This window comes from Cynocephalus volans, chromosome 1, assembly GCF_027409185.1.
Source record: "Cynocephalus volans isolate mCynVol1 chromosome 1, mCynVol1.pri, whole genome shotgun sequence".
Lineage (NCBI taxonomy): Eukaryota > Metazoa > Chordata > Mammalia > Dermoptera > Cynocephalidae > Cynocephalus > Cynocephalus volans.
This window is the reverse complement of record NC_084460.1, coordinates 221,038,944-221,064,577: the sequence shown is the minus strand read 5'-3', so window position 1 is coordinate 221,064,577 and position 25,634 is coordinate 221,038,944. Positions and strand designations below refer to the sequence as shown.

The 25,634-nt window shown below is 37.1% G+C and overlaps 1 protein-coding gene across 1 annotated transcript; it reads left to right on the top strand.

Moving 5' to 3' along the window:
* The first annotated feature begins 8,423 nt into the window (after positions 1-8,423).
* On the top strand, positions 8,424-25,219 carry NMI (N-myc and STAT interactor). Its single transcript, XM_063115789.1, has 8 exons — positions 8,424-8,731; positions 14,865-14,954; positions 15,704-15,799; positions 17,835-17,997; positions 20,631-20,737; positions 20,816-21,002; positions 24,043-24,149; positions 24,996-25,219. Exons 2-8 carry the CDS (start codon positions 14,871-14,873, stop codon positions 25,176-25,178), a joined length of 927 nt encoding a protein of 308 aa, XP_062971859.1. The 5' UTR covers positions 8,424-8,731; positions 14,865-14,870; the 3' UTR covers positions 25,179-25,219.
* The last annotated feature ends 415 nt before the right edge of the window (positions 25,220-25,634 follow it).

The following is a 25,634-nucleotide window of genomic DNA, read 5'->3' as shown; positions in this document are numbered from 1 at the left end:
GGCTGTAACTGTACCTAGTAAGTGGTATGGGCAAAATGTGCTACAATAATTTAGAAGAGGAAGGGATCACTAGTGGCCCCTGGGATTCTGGAAAAGGAGCTTAAGTTGAGCCTGGAGATGCATCAGCAAAGCCCAACACTGGTGTTCAGCTAGTGTGCTCTGGGTGTTCACACCAATTGTTAAATAATGAAATATTTTTGTGCCACTGTATTAGTTTGTTTCTGTGGCTTGTAACAAAATACTTAGAACTGGGTAATTTATAAGAAAACAAAGTTCATTGCTTATGGTTTTGGAGGCTTGGAAGTCCAAAGTCCAGGGAACACATCTGGTGAGGGTCTTGGTGGTGGCTTTACAATAATGAAGGGGTCTCACCTTACAGAAAATGGCAGAGCAGAGAGAGACTCTCATGTGCTCTCCTTTTAAAACCCTCAGAACCACGCCCCTGACCACCATTATTAATTGATTCACTATGGCATGTTCCTACAATCTAATCACCTCTTCAAGGACCCACCTTTCAATTACTGTAACAGGATTTCCCACCCTCAACAGTTATAGTGGGAATTAAGTTTCTAATATATGAACTTTGGGGACACAATTCAATCAATCCACAGGAGCCACCATAGTAGCAGTCTTCTCCCACCACCATCACCACTCCCACTCCAGTGCCTCCACTGCCCTGGCCCCACATGTCCCTCCACCAGGAATTCTCAAACCCCTTTCTCACCTTCCTGGGATCCAGCAACTGAAGGATTAATGCTTGGCTCAGAAAGGATTCTCTGAGACACTGCTCCAGCCCTCTGGCTAGAACCATTCTGATGGTTTAACATCCATGCTGATCAGTTGTTAATATTTTGGCTGCCACTGCATTTAAATTGTGCGATGGCTGTTTGTTTAAAGTTCACTCATACAACAGTATGACTGAAATAATACTTGTACAGAGAAAGGAAAGGCAAACATCTCAAGAAAAGGAAATAGTGAGAGGGAGAAGAAGCCCAGTTTGTCCTGAAGTTGGATAGCTGACTAACCTAGTTGGAGGCAGAGAAGGGGAGTAATGGATGGGAAAGGTAGAAAGACAAGCTGTAGCCAGCCTATTGTGGGAACAGCTTGGCACCTGGAGTGTGGGGAGGGAGGGTCCAGCTTACACTCTGGAGTCTGGGCTATGTATATTGGATGTCATCTGCAAGTGCTTAAGACATGAAAAGACATGATGAAAATAGCATTTTTAGAAGAATAATCTGGCAGGGATGTGCAGGATGAAAGGAAGGAGGGAATCATTAGCAGGGTAAATTCCAGATATAAATGAGCCATCATGACAAGTTCTGTGGGAATGAAACAATCAGTTATGAGTTTTCATGCAAGAGGGTGTAGGGGAAAAGAGACATGAGGAATGAAACTGGGCAGAATATCTGAAATCGAGTCCTAAGAAATCTGGGCCATCTGGTCACACTGTTCCTAGAAGGAGGGCAGATGAGGTTAGTGCCACAGAAGGGGCCCTGTGAAGAGCAAGGAAAAATCACACTGCTGCTGGGGGCAACTTCAGGGTTGGAGACTAGATCACAAGAAAGCCACTCAACAATTACCTGCCCCTCATACATGTAGTTCGTAAAGTAAGATGGCAAAGATGAGAAAGAAAGAGAGAGAGAGAGGGAGAGAGAGAGAGAAATACCTTAGACTTATTATGTCACTTACTTGTTCTTACTTGCTCTATCCAATTCTAGGCCATCAACCAACCAGGTCTTGGTAGCTCAGCATTCCTCCCTAGCATGCACTGCACGATGCCAGGGGACAGCAGGAGGAATTGTGCAGGGCACATCCAGTGTCACTTATACAATTGCCTTGGTGACCCTACTCAGATCCTAAATTTTATTATTTAAGTTTTCAAGTTGTTTTTGCTTATCCAACAATCACCCCTTTCAACTCTTCTAATTATAGCTTAAAACAAGAAGACAATATTAATATTAATAATAATATTTAATTTTGCATTTACTGTTCAAAAAGTATTTTTATGTGCATTAGCTCATTTAATCCTCACAAAATACCCTATAATTTTTAGGAAAGCATTATTTTCTTCATTTTTACACTTGAGGAAACTGAAAAGCTGACCGCCAGAAAGCCAAAGGGAAATAAAATCAGTAGTAACGTTTTTTGAGCACCTCATATTATGTGCCAGCCCTGTTACACATGCCCAAGTTCACAGAGCTAGTAAGGGTCAAAGCAAAGACTCACCTTGGTTTTCCTGGTGATTTTAAGGTGGTGCAATTTCCATGACAAGTCAGCCTAATAGCCGTTGTCGGAGAAAACTTTTCTTTGAGAATTACCCCCTAATAAGAGTTCTTATTCTTCAGAAGTTTGAAAAACAGCTGAAGTCAACCTCCCAAAGGGCAATAATGCTTCCATTCCAATTCATAAGTCAACAAGCAGTAAGATCTGAAGGGCACTTTTTTTGTTTTATTTTTATTGGTGATGAAGCTTGTTTTTATTTATAATTTCCCTGGTGGAGTTTAAGCCCTGAGAAGGATAAATTAACTCTGGCTTTATTATCAGACACGGTCAAACTGCCCCATGCAGATATTATGTTATTAAAATGAGTTCTGTGTGTGAGATCATTCTATCCTGCTTCGTTGCACACTAGTGTAAACTATTTAAAATAAATAGAAATAAATAATTAATGAAACAGAAAAGAATACTCCTTTCTTTATTCCTGGCTTCTCCTTACTTCCTCTTTCCACTCTTTTGTGCTGTTTTGACTCATCCACCTTCATAGTTTATTCCTTCCTTTCCATCTCAGGGGAGGGCAGCCTAACTACAGGCAAGGAGCCAATGCTCTCTGGTGGAGATGGCCTGGGAGGCAGGAACAGCTGTTGTTCTTTCCTCAGGAAAAGCACACCACCGACACTTCGAAATGCCTCATTTTCCATCCATGGACCCACTGACCAGGCTGGCGAACAGGAAGAGAGCCCTGCGCTTCCCCATAGCCAGCACCTGTGAGCCAAATGCGCATTTCTACTCATTCTTTGCTTTTAGTGAACCAGATCGTCTATAGCCGTGTTACTCAAAATGTACTCCAAGGACCAGCACCATCACATCACTGGGAACCTCAGGATTACAGGATCTCTACCGCAGAATCAGAAGGTGTTTTTTTAAGATCTCTGGCTGATTTGGATGAACATTAAAGTTTGAGAAATACTGGGCTGCAGGACATCGTCCCCTTTCTTCTAACTATGGCACACATTTCAAGGGAAACCAACAGAAATCATATACTACACCAAGATATATAAGTAGAAATTACATTCTTACGTACAACTAAGCTCACTAAGACCAACCAGAAAACAAATTTAACTCAGGACAAAGAGTTGAGTTCTTTTGCCTGTCGTGTTTCTAACATTCTGATAGATCAGTGACTTTCTTTGTTGCAACCATTTGATTCCTCTTGTAAAATATTATTCAAGACAGGAAAATAATCAGAAACAACTTACTTAATCACCAACCCAAATCTTAACTTCTTGGCAATTTCTAGAATGCTTCACACAGCCTCTCAGGCTAAAACAAACAAGAAATTCCCAAACCAAAAAATGAAGATAGTCAAGCAAAATAAATTTCTTCTAATATTTCTTTAGCTGTTTTCAGTATGTTTGCACATGTTTTCTTAAAAGCTGAGCAACCTGAGATGCTGAATTGACTTATCTGGATGCTTTGCTTGATTCCTTTCCATATGGGATTTTGGTGATAAAACAATCAGAATTTAATACTTCTATTTTTCCAACATTCCAAACGTACATTCTCTTTGAGTCTCTGAGAATCACAAGATTCTTTGAGCTTTTTCTCTCTTTGATTTTAAGTTCAAGCCAACTGAGTTTATTCTACCATCAGTTCATCGTATGAGAGTTCTGACCGAAGCAGTTTTCAGTTTGCAATTAGACAAGCAAAGCAGGAAAACATCAACAATATTCTCAGATGTTCTTAAAATTATTTTCTTAGCATAATATTGAGGTTTACTGCTTGATACCTTACAGTCTTGGATATTAAGGATCGAATTCATGAGCAAAATACTTAATTGTTCCTGTTTATAGCATTGTCAAAGACATAGCTTCATATTTAAATACTTTAACATAACAGAATTTTCTGATTGATCAATCATGTTATATGATAAATCAGTGGGCAGGCGGGATTCAACAAGATTTAAATCCTTCATTCCTTAATTTATTATTATTTTGATGGGATTTATTTCTATTTCTAATTATCTATCTCACAGATTGTATTCATTTATATAAACTTATTCACACTCACAAATACAAAGGGGTTATAATATTGGACCCAGAATATTTGACTCCTACTCTGGTATTTAACTATTAGTTAGAGATAATAATAATGATAATAATTTTTTTTTTTTTGAAGTTTGCTGGTATGGGGATCTGAACCCTTGACCCTGGTGTTATAACACCACGCTCTAACCAATTGAGCTAATCAGCCAGCTCCCAGAAACAATTATTTACATAGCATGCACTTGGTACAGCCACTGCACTAGTAACTGCAAGTAACACACACACACACAAAATGTTTGCACAAAGAGTAAATAAATAAATAAATAAAAAATACTTCTCTAGATAAGAAGACCAAACATAGAACAAATGTCCAAGGAAAAATGAAAAAAAAAGTCTCAGCACAGAATGAGATGGTAACAGCTACCATTTACTGAGTGCTCACCACAGGCAAGGCTCTGTGCTTAGCCCTTGATGGGCAGCACTATCTCATTCATGACTGCTCCATTTTACAGATGAAAATAGAGGTTGGAAACTTCAGTAACTTAAAATTGGTATTCAAACCCACATCTGAGGATGAGCCTGGAGGACATTATGTTAAGTGAAGTAGGCCAGGCACAGAAAGACAAATACCATATGTTCTTGCTCATATGTGGAAGCTAAAAATGTTGAGCTCATAGAAGTAGAAAGCAGAATGGTGGTTACTAGAGGCTGGAAAGAGTAGGGGCAAGGTGCAATAAGAGAGGTTGGTTAATGGATACAACATTACAGTTAGATAGAAGGAATAAGTTCTAGTGTACTATAGCACTGGGTGACTATAGTTAATAATTTATTGTATATTTTCAAATAGCTAGAAGAGAGGATTTTAAATGCTCCCAACACAAAGAAATGATAAATTTGAGGTGATGGGTATGCTTATTACTCGGATTTGATTATGGCACATTGCATACATGAATAGAAACATTACACCATACCCCGTACAGACATATAATTATTATGTGTCAATTTAAAAAAAACCTCATCCCACATCAAAACCATGCTTTCAACTATACGATACTGCCTGCCTGCTTAAAACGGAGTAGGGTATTCTCCTTTACTGTTTATGTATTCCAATTGCAAACCTCTTGAAAACTACATAATTATATAATTATCTAGCTTATGTAATGATAATTACATAACTCCTTTGTATCCCCCAGGATCTTGCACAATTCTTGGCTAAGTGTTCTGACTTCCCCAAGGATGAACTGCAACTGGATCACCAAAATCTTGGCAACAGCAGCATAAGCTTGCTGCACTAGACCTTTTCTAAAGAAAAGGCATAATATAATAGATATCAGGTAGCTTTCTCAAGGTTTGCATATCTACTAAACTCTTGGTGCCTACCAAATTGTTTCATGCCTCTGGGATCTTTCATCTGAACTTTTGTCTCAGTTCACCTCCTCTACTCTTCAGTCAACTCAATCTTCACCTCTTTTGTGAAGGAAACTCTCTGGCCTCCTCAGGTAGGGGGAATTACTCTCTCCTTTGTTTTTTACTACTCCTGGTAGCCCCACATCTTCATAGCACACATTGCACTGTATGTAACACTGGTGTGTGTGTGTGTGTGTGTGTGTGTGTGTGAGTGCGCGCGTGCGTGTGTGTGTTTGCAGGAAGTCTGGGAGGAGTCCTTTACCATCTGGCAAATGTGTAACATAATGTATATCCCATATCATTGCTGTATAGATTTACTTAAGATGTTCAAGGCACAGAGTGCTGCATCTCAGTGTAACGTAGCATTTACTGAGTGCATGATAGGCACTCAAGAAATAATAAGAGATGGTATAATTTATTAAGAGATATAATAAGTTTTACCTTATTTTATTTAATTAAAAATAATTTATTTTATTTTATTATTTATTTATTTATTTAAAAAGATGACTGGTAAGGGGATCTTAACCCTTGATTTTGGTGTTGTCAGCACCATGCTCTCCCAAGTGAGCTAACTGGCTGTCCCTATATAGGGATCTGAACCTGTGGCCTTGGTGTTATCAGCACCACACTCTCTCAAGTAAGCCACAGATGAGCCCCAAGAGATGATATAATTTAGTAAAGCCTTACTCAAGGCCTATTAGAAACTCCTCAAGATTTTAATAGCTGTTCCTTAAATAAAAGGGATCAGTTTGATCAATTTAAGGTAGAATAAAGTTAAACTTTTTAATGTGTGCTTTAATTTTCCCCTGCAACACTTCCCAGAACTCTTAATGCACTGATATGCATTTTGAATCTCTAAAAATGAATCCAGGATACAGTATTTTCTAATCATATTTGGCCATAGAATTCCTTCTTCTCTATGTATCATAGAACACAGTTTGGAGACACTGTTTGATAACAGAGTATATCATTGTCACTATATATTAACTGCTTGATTTTGGGTCACCTCTTTAAGCCTTAATTTTCTCATCTGCAAAACGGGGATAATATCTATATCTAATATCATTGTTGGCAAAATAAAAAAGGTTTATAAAATGTCAAGGAGTTCTCAGTAGATTTTAGCAATTAAAATTATTAATAATAATATGTCTAGGAGACAACTTTTCATCTTTAGATCTCCAGCAGTTTGCTGAGTACCAGATTTGAAGCTGAGTTAAATTCAGACTATTAGCACATGGCCCAGCTTTAGGATGTAGGTGTCCAATACCCACTTCCCCTCTCCGTGTATCATTTGTCCTTTTAACAGGATCTGAGTCAATATTTGATTGGTTCTGTTCTGGCCGTTGTCCTGTCCTTTAGTACCTTATGAAAAATGAAAAGAAAAAGAAATGAGGTTGAACTAAATAACCTCTTCATACTCCCTTTAAAATTCCAATGTAAAGCAGAAATAATTCTCAAGTTGCAACAGATGAAATTTTTGTATTTTCTAACCAGGCTGAGGAGCACAAAGAAGTCCTTATCACTTACTACTTTATATTTTTCTCTCAGAAATGCCACTTTATGCTGATTCCCCTCAACATTCTTGATATAAAGCAATTTTACTTGTGTCAATCTGTTTTTTTAGACTACTAGATCAGTTACTATACGTGACCATAAAGCACTATAAACTAGAATTTATGCCTTGAAATCATTTTGATACATCTCCTTCCCACACCCCTATTTATGAGCAAGTGCTGTAACAGTCTGAACAGAAGTGACTCCATTTTGTTAAACCTTTGAATTTAAAACTTGTTCTCTCTTGTAACCCAAGTCACATAGCTTGCACTAATCGCCAGAACACAATGACCCTTGCTCTCACATTGTAACACAAATAGAGAAAAATTATTAACCTAGATGGCCATTCTTAACTAGTTTACTAAACTGATCTTATTTAAGAATAACAGGAACTGAACCCATGGAGAACGAAGTATAACACTGGTCAACTCCCACCTGAGAAGTTCCTTGACAATTATCTGAAACATTCAAGCATGTGTGCACGTCCCCACCAGGTCACCATGAATCAGCTTTCCACCACAGACCCCTATAAATCCCTTTGGCAAACCTGGGAGAGGCTGAGATGGTCTTTGAGACATAAGTTCACCATTTCCCCAGGCTGACAGCTTCCTGATTAAAGGCTATCTTTCCTTACATCGGAATTTGTCTCTCAATTATTAGCTATTGAGTGGTGAGAAAACGGACCTTTGGGGTCTCTGTAACAGTGCAGCTGTGGGGTGGTTCTTTCTGTAGGATTAAGAAACACTGCAGTTCTTGAAAGTAGCCAGATGTTTTTATCTTCAAAGGAAAAGTTCACACCTGGTGAAGTATTTATTTACAAGCTTCACAACAAAAGATTATAAGAGAAATTTCAAGGGACATGAATCATAGAAACCAATCCAACACCACAGCTTTCAAAGAAATACTGATTTTGAGCTGACTGTAAAAATTTGTAAACTGAGGTTTTACTGACCAGTAAATTACAATGAGAGTTACAATCTGAAGAGAGATTCCTGCTTTGACTTTACTCCATCCACTTTTCCAGCAATACGTTCTGAAAAAAACACACAAAGAAGAGTGGTTTTTAAAACGTCCTAAAATCAGTGTTTATGGAAACTTCAGGAATACTTTTGGGATAATCCCCGCAACAGAAAAACAAAACAACCATGTTTTTAAAATCGAAAGTGAAATTAGTTATAACTTTTTGTTTCTGTCGGTCACTAATCACTGGAGACACCACGTTTGGTGTTCTGAGCAGTGGTTAAATTTTAAAGATAATCGCCGTTTAAGCAGAGTTTTCTATTCCTTTTTCTTTCCTTTTTTAAAGGAACTCATTGTTAAAGCGAGAGACACCCACTCGGGAGGGCCCCTCAGACCCCCGAGGAGCTTCTGCATAAGCGGCGCCAGCTTCGGAGACCGGGACGTCCCCGCCCAGTGGCTCCGGGGGTTCCGGCGACTCAGGAGCTGGTGGCTTCCAAGAAGGGCGAGCGCTTTGGGCCCGGGGCGCTGCGTGTGGAGGACGGGAGCAGGTGAGTGGGGCGTCCTGTACCCCGGCTCCCTTGCCTGCTACCCCCAGCCCCAGGCTAGAGATCCGGGGCGCGGAGGGAGGCGGGCTCCGCGGGCCGGGGAGCGCGGGAGTGGCGGAGGCCGGGGCTGCGGTCCAGCGGCCCCCGCGCCGCCGCGCAGCTGTCGGGGCGGTGGAGCACTCGCGGCCGCCCACCCGGCGCACCTGCCCCCGGCCCCGCTTAGCCATCTCTGTGCCGTCCGGCCTCTGACCCCGTCGCCTATTTGCTTTGCTTCATTCTGGAAATTGAAATTTTTTATGATTTGTATTACCCCACCGTTTTATTGGAGTGTCTCTCGAGACGGTTCTAGGGAAGACGGATTTCTTAGGGAGACTATTCTCCTGGGCAGGCTCAGAGTGCTCGCTTTTCAGAATATGCAAGGCTTTTCTTGGTGGAGGCATCCGAATGCGACGCTTCCGGTCTATGCAACATGCCTACTTTCTATTTCCTTTCCTTCTTTTTGCTGCCAGGCATGCATATAGGAAGATTTGATTCTACACGGCTTGGCACCACAGTGATATGAGTGTATTAGGGAAATAAGGTGGTGGCGATTTGTACTGGTTTTTAATTCACTGTTAGCAAATTACATGGATTTAATAGTTTACACACATACACACTCTTACTATTTTAGGATTCTGTAGAGGTCCTACCCAGGTCTCACTGGCTTCAGTTCAGGGTGTCGACAGGGCTTCTGCTTAAGCAGCCTTTCTGGGAGTTCTTGGGGTGAATTCCTTTCTAACTTCTGGAGGCTGCCACCTGACTTGGCTCAGCAGCCCTTCCTCCCTCTCCAAAGGCAGCACTCTGTCTGACTATACTTCTGTCCTCACATCTCATTCTGACTCTCCTCTTTTGTGTTCCTTTTTCATTTTTAAGGACCCTCAAGATTACACTGGGCCTCCAGGATGAACTACATATTTTAACGTCAGTTGATTAGCAACCTTAATTCAATCTGCAACCTTAATTCTCCTTTGCAATGTAACCTACCATTCACAGATTCCTGGAATTAGGACAAGATCATCTTTGAGGGGGGCCATTATTCTGCCTACCACGATTGCATAAAAGGAAAGAGGGAAAGTATCCACATGCTAAATATGCCGAAGGAGTTGTAGGGGCGTTATGTAGTAGACCATTTATACTGAGAGCCTTTTTTTACAAGCTCTTAAGAATATTGGCATTGTCACAATAATAAAAAAAAGAAGTTAAATAATGTTGCAGTTTCTGTCTCCGGAAACATAATAAGAGGACTTTATAGGCATGTGATGTGCTAAACAAACACTCAAGTCAAGATACCACCCAATTCTATAATTGAGTATTTTCAGTGTGTAAGCTTGTGTTATGCTTGGTGCTCTGAATGGACACAAGGAGGAGTAGCTCTGGTCCCTGTGCTCAAGATTTTTACCGACTAGGCGTGAAAAATGACACAGTACACAAATAATTTAAGTGCCCTGAAGAAGAACCCTCTACACTGTTGGTGGGATTGAAATTAGTGCAGCTGTTATGGAAAACAGTATGGAGGTTGCTCAAACAACTGTAGATAGAACTACCATAGGATCCAGCAATCCCAATACTGCATACCCAAAGGAATGGAAATCACCAAATTGAAGGGATGCCTGCACTCGCATGTTTATCGCAGCTCTATTTACAATAGCCAAGTGTGGGGTATATATAGATACACACACACACACACACACACACACACACACACACACACACACACACACACACATACACACAGTGGAATACTACTCAGCCATAAAAAAGAATGAAATTTTGCCATTTGCAGCAACATGGATGAATTTGGAGAAAATTATGTTAAGTGAAATAAGCCAGGCACAGAAAGAGAAATACTGCATGTCCTCACTCATTCATAAGTGGAAGCTAATAAATAAATAAATAGATAGATAGATAGATAGATAGATAGATAGATAGATAGATAGATAGATAGATAGATAGATGGATAGAGAAACAAAGAAAGAAACAACAAACACAATAATACATTGAACTCTCAGGAGGCGAGAACAGAACTGTGGTTATTAGAGAGAGAGGGATTAGGGAGAAACTGGTTAATGGACTCAAAGAATGAGTACATATTGTAATGACAAATATGCCAAATACCCCGATTTGATCATCACATATTGTACACAAATATTGATAGTCAACTCTGTGCCCCACAAATGTGTATAATCAATTATGTTTCAATATAAATAAATAAAGTGCCCTGAAAGAGATAAAGGAGGAGAAAGTAACATTCTTTGTGGAATCAGAAAAGGCTTCCAGAACTTGGGGAAAAATTTGAAATGGAGCTTGAAGAACAGTGGGATTTCATTAGTGAAGATTAAGGTTGGGAGAGGAAGAAGGATGTGACATATTGAGGGACAAGAGAGAGAAAACGGACCTTTCAAGTGTTCGGTGTTGTTAGGGAATTGGATCAAGGACTTGTCTAAAGAAGATTGAAAAGTAAGTTGGGGTTAGATTGTGTCAGACCTTGGATGAACATCATTAGAAAGTTTCTGCAGCTGTTGATTCTGCAGTTGTTGATATATATATATATATATATATATATATATATATATATATCCCTATTTTTCCAAGAACGTTTGTACTTTTTGAATTGTATTTCCATGAACTTTTTGAAGAACCCTGATATATATGGCTTTAAAATATATATACACTAAATATCATCTCAAACTATTTCAAACTTATAGAAAAGTTGCAAGTACAGTGAAACAACTTTTTTTCCCCCAAATTATTTAAGAATAAATTTCCAACCTCATGACCCATCACTCTGGAATGCTTGAATATATATTTCCCACACAAAAAAGGTATTCTCTTACATAACCACAGTACAGTCATCAAAATCAGGAAATTCATAGTGATACATTACTACCATATAATCAGATCCAATTCAGATTTCACCAGTTGTCCCAATAATATCCTGTATAGCAAAAGGATGGAGTTTGGAATCATGGATTCCGTTTAATTATGATGTCTCTGTAGTCTCCTTCAGTATGGAATTTTCTCGGTCTTTCCTTGGCTTTCATGAACTTGACACTTTTAGAGAGAACAAGCCTGTTGCATTGTACCATGTACCTCAATTTGAGTTTGTCTGATGTTTCCTCATGCTTAGATTCAGATTATATATCTTTGGCAGGAATGTCATCAAAATCATGCTGTGTTCTTCTCCGTGCATCCTATTACACGTTAAATGATTTTGATTTATCCCATTATTTACTTTGATTAACTCATTATGGTGGCATTTACCAACCTTCTCCACTGTAAAGTTACTCTTTCCCCTTTGAAATTAATAAGTATTTTGTGTGGAAGTATTTCGATACTAAGTTTTCCTTTCTTCATAAAAATTTTAACTTATTCATTTATTTATTTTAGTTTGGACTCACAGTTTTTATTTTACTCAATGGATTTAATCATTACTACTATCGTTTATTTGCATCTTTAATTCATTTTCATATTTGGTCAGTGCTGGATTCTGTGTCCTTTTGACATTTCCTCATCATTCTTTAAGCATTTCCTTGCTGTTTGGCATCACAAGATGTCCCAGTCATCTTGTAGTTTTTCTGTCTGGTCCTGGGATCAGCCATTTCTCCAAAGAGCCCTGGTTCCTTTCAGGTGAGAATGGTAATAGAAACCAGAGTTTGGGTGCTAGGTGTGCTCATTGCTATTGTTTCTGCCCCCAGGCTCTCTCAGCAGACAGAGCTTGTATATACACAAAATACACACACAACACATTTATATCTATACTTGTAGTTCTCTATTTATCTATCCATACATCCATCTACCACCCATCCATCTATCACCTATCTATCTATCTAGCAATTATCTATCAGAAATCATCATATTATGCTGATATATCCAGTTCCAATCAACAGGATCCATTCTAGTTTTCTCCTTTTTCATATTGATAATTACCTTCCCTGACAGTGAAAAACTTGGCTCCTGTTATCCTCCATATATTTACCTACTTGATCAATTCCCTATGTGTACCTTTGGCCACAGGGAGCTCTTTCAGTTGGCTCCTGTGGCCCTTTCACATACCCCCATCATTGTGGTGGTTTTTTGTTTGTTTTTTGAGCACTTAAAGATTTTCTTGCACCACAAGATATCTCAGGCTTATTTTGTATATTTCCTGCCCTAGACCTAGAATTAGCCATTGCTCCAAGAAACACTGGTTTCTTTTATTGGAGAATAGTATTAGAAACCAAGATTTGGGTGCTATGTGACCCTCTTTTTTGACACTCTTGTGTTCACACTGGGTAAACTAAGACATGACTAATTTTTGTTAGTGTTCTATTTTGTTTTTAAAGAGGAATAGATGTGTTCTGTTTTTCTTACAAGAACACTGAGAATTTAGCCACTTAAAATCGTGGAAAATTAGGGCCGAGCCCGTGGCGCACTTGGTAGAGTGCGGTGCTGGGAGCGCTGCGACGCTCCCGCCGCGGGTTCGGATCCTATATAGGACTGGCCAGTGCACTCACTGGCTGAGTGCCGGTCACGAAAAGGACAAAAAAAAAAAAAAAAAAAATCTTGGAAAATTATATTGCAGACTGGTTATTAATGTGAATCTAAAAACATAAAGAGAGTCATGATATCCCTTGTCTCATTTTTTATCTGTGAGTTTTGTATCTCAGTAAATTCATGTGCAGGCAGGGGTTCTTAATCTTTTTTGTGCCATGGACTCCTCTGTCAGACTGGTGAAGCCTGTTGGCCTTTTTAAAAAAAAAAAAAAAAAGTTAAAAAAATGAATAGATACATAGAATTGCAAGAAAACCAATTATATTGAAATTTGGTTATCAGAATATTCAAAAAGCAAATCTTTGATATAGTAATATATATCACTATATTACAAGTGTACTTCAAAAAGTTCGTGAAAAAAAAAGTTTGTGGAAAAATAGAATTGAAAGAGAATATGAATCTTTCCATGAGGTTTTTGAAGTACCCTTGTATATCACAAGACCTAGCAGTGAGTTTAATAACTACTGTAGAAGTGGGTTACATACAAGCAATATTTATATATACAAGCAATATTTCAGAATATCTGCAATGATTATAATATTCTATGACAGTACAGTACTACCCCCTTATCTGAAGTTTCAGTTACCCGAGGTCTGAAAATAGGTGAGTATAGTCCATAAGCTATTTTGAAAGACAGGGGGGTGGGGGGGGAGAGAGAGAGAGAGAGAGAGAGAGAGAGAGAGAGAGAGAGAAGAGAGATATCATATTCACATAACTTTTATTACAGCTTATTATTATAATTGGTCTATTTTATTATTGTTGTTGTTAATCTCTTGCTGTGCCTGATGTATGAATTAAACTTTATCATAGGTATGTATGCATAAGAAGCAACATAGTATACATAGGATTCGGTGCTGTTTGAGATTTCAGGCACCCGCTGTGGGTCTTGGAACATGTTTGCCATGCATAAGGGGGGACTACTGTATCTGTGCTTTCGATTGGTGACTGTCACAGGTGCTGTGAATACTACTATAGTTTGTTACCTATATACATAATTGAAGAGAATGCTAAGTTTCAGTTAGAGATTATTAGAGATAAACATATAATTTTTTTCCCATCTAAGTTTATGAACCCAGGGGAGGCTTTGTGAAAACTACAGGTAAGAACACCTGTGTAGAGAAAGGCTATGTTGGACGTCTTTTTACTTTGTCTACATGGAGGAAGTACAACAGGAAGAATTAAATATTTAAATCAAAACCTTTGGAACAGGTTGGAAGATCAAAATGGTAGTCTTTTAAAATGTAGCATAATATTATGATTGGGATATTGGGATGTGATCTACAAAGGAACATTAATACTCATTATTATCTGTATATTATTGTGTTGAAAAGCAAAGGATTTCTTAGTACCTTTTAATATATTATAGGTGTGAAAATTATTTGAAATACAGATTTTGTTTGGATATAAGCCACATGGTAATAAAGACTGATGATAGGAAAAAAGATACAGCAAAGAAGTGATAGGAAAAAAGATACAGCAAGAACCGAAAAGAGTAAAAGTTATTTCTTTCTTCTTGAGTTTGTGTATATATACTATTTTTAAAATATTTATTTTTTATAATAATTAGGGAATCATGGAAGCTGAAAAAGACAACAAAAACCAAATTCCTAAAGAGTATTTTCTGGATGAAGAATATATGAAAAATGGACAAAATGAGGTAAAAGGGAAAATTACTGGAAACTATTAAAAACTAATTTATATTTATTAGTTTTATAAGTATTTGTTCAACATTACCTTGAATTTGGAAGGCTTTTAGGCTTTTCAAAATATTTTTACTTGTATTACATTATTCAAACCTTACAAGAAGAATTGTATTTCTATTCTCTATCTTATAAGGCTTTCAACATTAGCTGCTTTCTCAAGCTCTCATTTCTTGTATTTGCACCTAGAAGTTGAGAGCTTAGTTAGCAATTATCTGATCAGACACCAAGAGGGAACAGAGGCCCAGGTAGCTTAAACAGCTTACTCAGGGCCGTACGTCTGGCATGTCAAGGCAGCTGTGTACCATGGGAATCACAGCTTATTTAAAAAAAAAAAAATGCCTTGGAGTAACATGTCCACAATCACAGTGCAAAAGGAAGATGATAGAGCACTGAACTAAGATTCAGAAAATCCGAGTCTCAATCCTTGCCTTGCTGTAAAAATTTCTGGGGCTTTGGTTCAGTATGTAAGGTGGTTTTCTTGTTCATATAATGGAGATAATAATACTTGGCAGTATTAGGAGAATCGACAGGTGATAATGTAAAATATTCAACAAATGTATTCATGTGGTCATATTTATTCTGAGACTATCTAATGCCTTTCTTTGCCTTACTCAGGATGAGAGAAATTTATCATCTTTAATTCATTTAGAAAAATGAGTTCAGGGGCTGTTTAATTTTTTTGATACCATTTGATATTTTTTAGGGATTAATTGATGAAATTACAAAGGAAAATATTCAGCTAAAGGAGGAGATCCAAAAGCTTGAAGCTGAGTTACAGGAGGCCACCAGAAGCTTCCAGGTACTCCTTTAATTATTTTACCTGTTACATTTTAATGGACATGCACTTTTCAGAAAAAGTGATTTAATTATACAAAATTCATGTTAAAAACATTATAATCATCCATGGCACCACTGTTTGTAATAGCCTCAAATGGAAAACAATGTCCCTCCATAGTAGAATGGATTAATAAATTGGGGTATATTCACACGATTTAATACCACACAGCAATGAGAATGAACAGACTACCACAACTATATGTAACAACACAGATCAATCTCACAAACATGGTGTTGACCCAAAAAAGACAGAAGAGGGCATACCATGTACTTCCATTTAAATAAAGCACAAAAGCAGATGTTTGAAGTTAGGATAGTGGTTACCCTTGGAGTCAGGTAAGACCCAGAAGTAAACCTGAGGGGGTTTCTGGGGTGTCATCATGTTCTGCTGAATGTCTGGGTGCTGGTTACACACGTGTGCTAGCTTTGTGAAATTTCATCTTGCTGTACACTTATGATACATGCACCTTTCTGTTATTTATGTACACTTCAATAAAATTTATGAAAATAAAAATTAATAAAGTTTACAAAAACAAAAAAATGATGGTCATTATCAATCAGTTTTGGATCAAATGCTTGGTCTTCTCACTGAGTCCTTTTATTATTCTCATCAAAGGTGCTACAGTAATGTAAATGTTTCACAGTTAAAATTGGACATATATTAACCCACACCATTTAAATTCTCTTCTAAATTTTCCTGTATTTTAATTAGACATAACTTTTACCTCTTTTTTCTTCTTAACCCAGATTTTTAAAAACTGAAAGCATTGTCACTTTTCATTTCTGACATGGGAGATAGGATATTGAATATCAGAAAGTGGGGTTCCCTATGTTTATAGGACAGGTAACTTCTAGTAGAAGACTTGGTTACTTCTCAGTTTGGAGCCAGAATTATTTCATTTTACAGCTCAAAGTGCCTTTAAAAACCAGCCAGTCCAGCTGATCCACTTTACAGAGGACAAAAACTGTGATCCAGAGAGCTTAAGTGAATTGCTGTCTGCCACAGAATGGTCAGGAATACAATCAGGCTTTCTTGCTCTACCTCCAGAAAGTCCTCAGCTTCTCATGGTTACTGCATACTTCCACATTATTGGGAAACACTGCCTTTTCTCAGACATTGCAGATTGTTTTGAAGTCAGCTTTAACTGTAACCAGAAATTCTATTAAAGTTATATGTAAAGATATAGAATAAATATAAGATTAGATAAAATGGCTCATTAAATATTTCTAATGTCTTTGCTATAATATCTTTTATTTCATGTAAGGTAACCATGGGAAATAGAAATGCAAACACCTAACTCATTTGTGCATTTATGTGTAGTTGTATATGTCTGTTAATCCCAATGATTTTAAATGGCCAAATATAACTACCTTTTATTTTCCAGGTTACAGTACTTGTTGATAGTGTCCCTCCACTTTTTTATAAACCTGAGTTGTAGTAATGGTTAAAAAGTTGATAGGCAAGTGTTGGGGAAGGTGTAATTTAAATTTTATAAAATTTAAATCATTTAATTCAGGAGTTTTTCTTTCTGGATGAAATTATCTGGATTTGCTATCCAAATAACCATAATATACCCAACTCTATATTTCATACTTTTTTGCAGTAAAATTAAACATACTGTCTAGATTCCCTTGTGAGATAGTCTGTTATTGGTATACTTGTTTAAAAGGTACTTATCTACATGAATGTGTAGGCCTTAGAATTGAGCATCATACAATATCGACCAGTTTAAACATTGATTAGAAAAAGTGAGAGGATTATATATTTATAATTTCATCTGTGAATGGTATTAAAGGATCAGCGTTTGATTACATTACTGAGCACTTACATGGGAAGAAGCAATTATTAAAGATATTAAATAAAGCCACGCTCAGTATTCTGTGAGCTTCCAAAATCAGTGGAGAATGAATTATTGGAAGACTAAATCACATTATCATTGGAAGGACTTAAGTTATTTCTTGTCTTGATTTTAATCAAACATTTCTGTTTAAATTAGATTAAAGAGCATATTCCTAAAACAAAGATGAAATTCACATCAGCACAGACTCCGGAGAATGACAGCCAGTTTTTAAAAACCTCCTGTTCATTCAAAGTGAGCTCCAAAGTTCCTTATGAGCTACAAAAAGGACAAGCACTGATCACCTTTGAAAAAGAAGAAGGTATGACTCATAGCAAAAATATGACCATGTTGCCTTTGGAAAGCACTTGGGCTTTCAGAGATCCTTTAAAGATACTTGGCTATTGCTTTACAATTTTTACATGTATCATTTCTTCTCACCCTCATTGCAAAGCTCTGAGGAAGGAATGATTATTCCATTTTACAGATGAGAAAATTGACTAAAACGTTAAGTGCCCTGATTATGTTTACTCATTCAGAAAGCAACGATTCTGGGACCCACATAGAGGTGCTGTGATGTTCTGTACTAGTCTCTTTCTACTCCGCATGCCACCTCCAAATGGTAATAGGAATAACAACAATAATAATAATTCCAATTGTAATAATAATAGTTTCAAGGTAGAGAATTCTGCAGTTCTCCCAGGCATTATTTCATTTTCTACTCACGTGACTCTATAAATGCAGTAGGGTAGGATAGTTATTATTTACATTTGATAGCCAAGAAAGTGGATTCTGAGGAAATTTTAATGATTTACTTAAGGACACAAAACCAGTGAGTGGGAAGAGCCTGGGAGTTAGAGATTTGGGATGGGACTGGTGTTTGTTAAGTCTGCCATGGGGTGGGCCCCTGTTGTGCTGGGGGTGCCTCAATGAGGAGGATCTGGCTTTGAGTGCCAGCTTTCTTAGAAGTATGATTTGAGGTGGGTTCTTTATAAACCTCAGATTGTTATGAAAGGCTTTGTGGTAGTACCTACTTCGTGGGGCTGTTATGAATATCAAATAAGAAATGTTGATAAAATACTTAGTGTCTGATACACAATAAACACTTAATAAATGCTAGCTGTTATATTGCTATATGATAGGAATTTTGCAGATAAGGAAACAGAAGCTTAAAGAAGATAAGTAACTTGCTCGAGGTCAATACAGTTGATAAATGGCAGAGCTGAGAGCCAAACTCTGAGTGCCTGTTGTACTTTCTACTGGACCAGTATTCCTCAGAGCAGGCCACTACCCTAGGCCTTCATTCTTTTATTTAAGTGATTGAGGTGGGGGGACCAGATGGTCTTCACAACCACTCCAGTGCTTAGATTCTGAGAATTTCTAATTAGAACCCCAGTCTCCTGACACCTGGTTCAGCACTGTAGCCTGAAAATAAATGTTGAAAGGCATTTCAGGAGGTCAGTATATGCATTATGCGTACACAAGGCACGTATGCCCAGTATGCTTTTGTTTACCCTGAAGCCACCTCTACCGTTGAGAGTGAAAGAAAGGCCAAGAGTTAGCAGTGGTAGTCAGGATATAACTGAAAAATGTAAATGAGGATTCGGGAGGCAGGGGTTCTGCACAGCAGTTACCTGGAAATGTTGGGAACAGGATGCTCTTCAGTAACAGCCACGTCACTGCTTCCACCCTTGATGTGGCTCTGAGGTCTCACTCTCCTGGGACAATGTTAGGAGATTAAACAGGAGTTGGCTTTTGACTGTCAGAGTCACAGAAGTTGAAACACAAGTGGTCTCTCAGCAGCGTCAGATCACCAGATGTTGGGGCTTTGGGGAGGAGTGGGAAGGAAAGAGGATCATCTGAGTATTACTCATTGATATTTTCTGTTATTATTGTCTGTTGTCATTAGCAAAATCAAAAAGAAATTATCATCCAAGTTACAGAGTCATATTGTGGTACAGTGAGTCTGATTCCCACAGGACAACGCCCTGCCGTCCAGCCCTGCTTGTCTCCCTCCAGCTGTGCTGTGCTGTCTGGTTGTCATAAACATATGTGAGGCTTATGAAACAGTGAACATCTCTTATCTTCATGATAAATTAGAATGGCAGCTCCAAATATTAACTGAAGTGTTTTAAACTCATGTTGCACATTTAAAAATAAACCCTTATCCACCTACGTTTTAAACCGACATATAGTTGCTCTTTAGAGTTCTAATGATTTTTGACATAATTATATTACTGAGCTTGTCCCATTTGTGTGGATAAATTAGACTGGACAGCTTTGTGGTCAGTATAGCAGGGCAATCAACTTTTAAGAGAATGATCTCAAGAGCTTTTCAGCAAAAAAATTAAATTAAAAAAAAATTGCTTATTAAATATGGCAAAAAAAAGGACTCACTCCTTGATATTCCAGCCTAATTAGTCTTTAAAATTTAATCCTTGGGAAGACAGAGACAAAAATGAATATATATTTCTGTGGTACTTATAACACATTGAAGAGGAATGAAAAATGATAAAGTAAAATTAAGAATAATTGTAAAAATGACATTGACCCACAAAAATTTTCCAAGCTTATTTAACATGGAAGAATTTCTGGCTGTGTATTAATGTACGAGGGGAAAGGAAGTGTGTGTGGCTGGACTGAAATAATATATGAATTTCTGGAGGATTGTCAAGCTTATCTCTTAAGAGATGAGAAGAGATTCGTCTTAAGAGATGAATTTAGAACTTGATGGAAATTTCTACATTTCAATTTTTGCTGATAGTATTTTGATGTTAATATATTCTATTTTGGTGGCAAGACCATTGTCATTTGGAAATCCCTTCCAAATTTTAAAGGGAAGATCCTTTAAAATTAAAGAAAAATTAGAATATTCAGGGTAATTTATTCTTAATACCAAAAGCATACACATTTTTCAAAATGTTGGAAATTAATACTTCTCAAATTATTTTGCAGTTGCCCAAAATGTCATAAGAATGAGGAAGCATCGTGTGTGGCTAGAGGATGTAAAGGTGGAGGTTATGGCCAAACCAGTTCCATTAAATTTAGGAGTCAGATGCCAGGTGATTAAAACTTTTCGAAATTCTGTTCATTACGGTACTTTTCCCATCCATATTTCTGAACGTGAAATTATTTTTCAGGTTCATGTAGAAGTGTCTAAAGTGAAGATCAATGTTACTGAAATTCCTGATGAATTACCTGAAGAGCAGATGAGAGACAAGCTAGAACTGAGCTTTTGCAAGTCCCGAAACGGAGGCGGAGAGGTGGAATGCGTGGACTATGCTAAGCAGTCTCGAAGCGCCGTCGTCACATTTGTGGAATTTGGAGGTACTCACATGTCTAGAAAGTTAACATTTCAGTTATGTTCTGCCATTTCTGAAAGTATTCCTATTCTACTTCTTTTATTTGAAATTTATTACCATGATAATTGTGATTTTTTTTTAACCTTATAAAAATGGTAGAGTCCAGAAAATGATTTCCACGAATTCTACTGAGAATGATAATATTACTGCAAATAACAAGTACATCAATGGTGCGTTCTTATCACATGCCAGACATGGCACTAGATGTTTATATATTTATCTTTTCTGAACCTTAGCTCAACTCTGGAGGTAGGTGATGTACTCATTTTAAGTGATGAGGAAACAGGCCTTGGGAGGACAAGTAACTTGCCCAAGATCACACAACGAGTGTATAACAGAGCAATTTAAAAAATTATATAAAACTGTCTCTTCTATCTCACCTATTATTATTAACAGGGGTCTCTTAGGTGGAGGGAATTGATTTCAGAGAAGAAAGTGTGATGCCTAGAAAGAATAGCTGGATCTTTTTTCTGGTAGAAATGGACTTTTACCAAATCATCTTAGGGAGATGTGCATTCTTATGATTGCAAATAGAAGATTCTACAGTTGCTTTTGGTAATATGTTCAAGTGATTCTCAATCTAAAAATCTTTTGCTCTAATTAATAAAGTTTTTAAGGCTTCTCCTAGGTTTACACATATAATAGAAATCCAACTATACAATTAAAAAACATTGGTTAGATTTTTTAAATAACAAAGTAATATATGCTTATTAAAGAAAATTGAAATAATACAGAAGAGCATAAATTTAGTAAAATCTGAGGCATTTTCTCAAACTTCTCTTTTCCTACTATGTACTTAGTTATAGTTCATTGCATGTCTTTGCAGACCTTTCTCTGGGCACATACAAACATATTAATATGCATTTTTGACTGGGCCTTTGGATGATGTTTAGAGCATCCTGGAGGGTGTGTTACAATTAGAGAGAGCCATGGAAAGAAGAGATCTTAATATGTTTAATATGTTGTCATACAAATGGACAACAACTTGGTGGAAATTTCTGTAGTCAAGGATCCACATTTAACTTTTCCAAATTTATATATTTTGTCTGTTTGATGTTAGTTGACCCATCTGTTGTATTAAAAAAAAAATCCACAAGAGCCTTATTTATAAACTAGAATGCAATTTAAAACTCTAAAATGAGACATAATAGAAGCTTGAGAACCTGTGCTCTTATCCCATCTGGAGATACCCTCCTATCCTAGAGGTTATGTGCAGCCAGAAGGAGAAAAAATAGTTCTGAAGGCTTTAATAGGTAACTTCTGAAGGATCTGAGAGTATCTGAAGATAGATATTCCAGATACTTCACAAGCTGTGTCTTAATGACTCATCACAACAATATGAGGTAGATGCTGTAATTATGCTCCTTTCGTAGGATAGAAAACAGGCTTAAGAGGTCAAGCAACCTACCCAAGGCCACAGAGCTAATAAGCAGCAGATCCAGGAATGAAGCAGGTCTATTTGACTCAGGACTTTCACTCTTTATTTATTTATTTTTTTACTACGATAAAATATGTGTAACATAAAATTTACCATTTTAACCATTGCATTCACAGTGTCATGCAACCATTACTGCTATCCACCTCTAGAAGTTTTTTATCATCCCCAAGAGAAACTCTGTACCCATTAAACACTAACTCCGCATTGCCTCCTGCTTCAGCCCCTGGTAACCACCATTCTACTTTAAGACTCTATGAATTTGCATATTCTAGGTACCTCATGTAAGTGGAATTATACAGTAATTGTCCTTTTTATATCTGTCTTATTTCACTTAGCACAGTGTTTACAAGTTTCAACCATGTTTAGGTATCAAAATTTCATTCCTTTTTAAGGTTGAATAATATTCCATCATATATACAAAGGGTCTTTAAAAAGTTCGTGGAAAGATTTGCATTATCTTTTGATTCCTTTTTTCCACTAACTTTTTGAAGTACCCTCAGATACCACATTTGGTATATCGATTCATCACTGGTGGGCATTTGGGTTGCTTCCAAATTTTGGCTACTGTGAAGAATGTTGCTGTGACATTGGTGTGCAAGTGTCTATTCTAGTCCCTGATTTTACTTCTTTTGAGTATATAACTAGAAGTGGAATTGCTGGATCCTATGGTAATTCTATGCGTAATATCTTGAGGAATCACCATACTGTTTTCCACAGTGGCTGCACCATTTCACATTTCTACCCTCAGTGCACCAGGTTTTCAATTTCTCTACTTCCTCGCCAGCAAGGGACTATACTCTTAACCACTGTACCATACTGCTGATCCAAGATGGACCAGTGAAAGGACTTTAAAAAAAGGCGGTTGGATATTCTCAAGGACTGCTTCTGTTAAACTTTATGCAATCTTGAGTCACTACTGCTCTGCAGTGTAGGAGAAAAAAATGCTGCTAAAAAATAAATCAGAGTATTCTTTGTGTTGGAGAAAACTGATGAATTTTTGTCTTTCCTTTTTCTAGATGACATTCAATTCCCTCTCCCATTCTCCCACCCTCTGATTAACATTATTACTTCAGTTTACTGAACATCATGTATTAGTTACAGGACAACATATATTTACTGTATATGTGTCTTTGTGTGTATATGTGTGTACATATGTATTATAAATTGTACATATATTGAAAAAATATGCATATAGTATTCTAATCATAATTTTAATTTATACTTTTTGACAGACTGAGAAACATTCCAGTTTCATTAGGATGAATGAGTTACTTTCTGCAGATGGTTATTGTATTTTATCTAGCTCACAGTCGGTCTGTCTGAGGATATTGCAGCATTGATTGACTGCAGTGGATAATTCAAGATGGAAGGAACTATTTAAACCTCATTATTGTTTGGTTTTGTATTTTTCAAAATTATGTGCTGTGAAATCTTCAAAGTGGATTGTAGAATTTCTTAAAAATTAATCACACTACTGTAATATTGTTCTGTTTGTAGGAAGTTTTAACTTCGGTAAAAAAAGTGTTTATGATATAAAAAAATTTAAAAATGTTCTTTTTACTTTTAGTTGCTGACAGGATTTTGAAAATGAAAGAATATCCTTTTTATATAAATCAAAGATGCCATAAAGTTACTGTTTCTCCATACATGGAAACACACTTGAAAAAATTTCAGGTAAAGTTATCTCTTCTTTCATCGTGGGAACTCACTGCCCAACTCCACCCCACAAAAAAATAAAGGAAAAGTTTTGAGTCTTTTACTCTTTGAATCTTATCAGTGAGGGATATCAAAATATTCTTCACTTCATTTTTTTTTTCTTTTTTTTATGGCAGCTGGCTGATATAGGGATCCAAACCCTTGACCTTGGTGTTATCAATACCACCCTCTAACCAATTGAGTTAACTGGTCAGCCTCTTCTTCACGTCATTTTTGCTTGGTGCAGAATGAGTTTGTCTTTTTGAAAAATATTTTAATGCAAAGCCATACCTTCTTTAATTTATTATACAGTTTTTTAAACAAAAATTACTCAGACAATAACACAATTTTATTTTTGTACGTGGAGACATAGTTACATTTCTCTCATGTGCCTATTATCATTGAGCATGAGAAATAATTCCTGCTCATTTTCTCTGAACTCATAATCTTTACCCCAGACCTGCTCCCTTTTCCTATTCCTTCTTAGGTATTAAAAGGCATCAAGTCCCCCAACCGAAAGTTAGAACTCACACTTCCCCCTTCATTTTGCTTCACCTCCAACATTCATTTGGTCACTAAGTCTTATCAGTTCTACTTTTTAACTGGTCTTTCTGTCCCTAGAGCTGCCTTCCTTTCTTCTAATCTCCCGTGCCACCAGAGTTATCTTTCTGAAACTCAAATCTAACTCTTACTTGAAAAATCTTCCTAAGGCTCCTTGTCTATCCTAAGGTAACGTTCAAAATATTAAGTAGAGCTTATGAATGTAAAGTGTTGTAATCCAAAGCTCTTAGAAATATTTCTGTTTATCTTTTTTTTTCTTTCTAGGTATTTTCAGGAACATCTAAGAGGACAGTGCTTCTGACTGGAATAGAAGACCTTCAGATGGATGAAGAAGTTGTGGAGGATTTAGTTAGCATTCACTTTCAACGGGAGAAGAACGGAGGCGGAGAAGTAGATGTGGTCAAGTGTTCTCTGGGTCAGCCTCACATAGTGTATTTTGAAGAATAGGCTGATGGAATCATATGAAAATCATAGCTTCTGAGCTCAAATCACTGTAAATGTTTGACAAAAGTGAATATTCTTTTTCTTAAAAGAAATGAAAACTTTAATTGTTTAGTGTTCATTTACTCTTAGATGCAAAATATACTTCCATGTTTTTGAATTCTTCTTTGTTTCAAACTGTGCTGCATATTTTCAAATGCAATAAGTGCACTGTATTAAAAACAGTTGTCTTCATAAATTATGTGGATTGGTGGAATTTATGTGGAAATCAGCCTTAAGTGACCCACATGTTCCCCTGCCTGTGTTGGCTCATTCTGTCATGGTCATGTCAGTTTTGGCCCCATGCCTACCAATATGCAGACTTGACTGTTAACATTTTCCAAAAGAAATTCAGTTACATTCATCACTTGTGGTTTCTGTAGACTTTACCGAGGATTCAAGGGATTTCAAGAGTGATTATTT

Coding starts and splice junctions, on each gene's coding strand:
- NMI (XM_063115789.1), top strand. CDS start 14,871: ATGGAAGCTGAAAAAGACAACAAAAACCAAATTCCTAAAGAGTATTTT. Junction 15,800..17,834: donor AGGCCACCAGAAGCTTCCAG/GTACTCCTTTAA, acceptor TGTTTAAATTAG/ATTAAAGAGCATATTCCTAA. Junction 20,738..20,815: donor ATTTAGGAGTCAGATGCCAG/GTGATTAAAACT, acceptor ATTATTTTTCAG/GTTCATGTAGAAGTGTCTAA.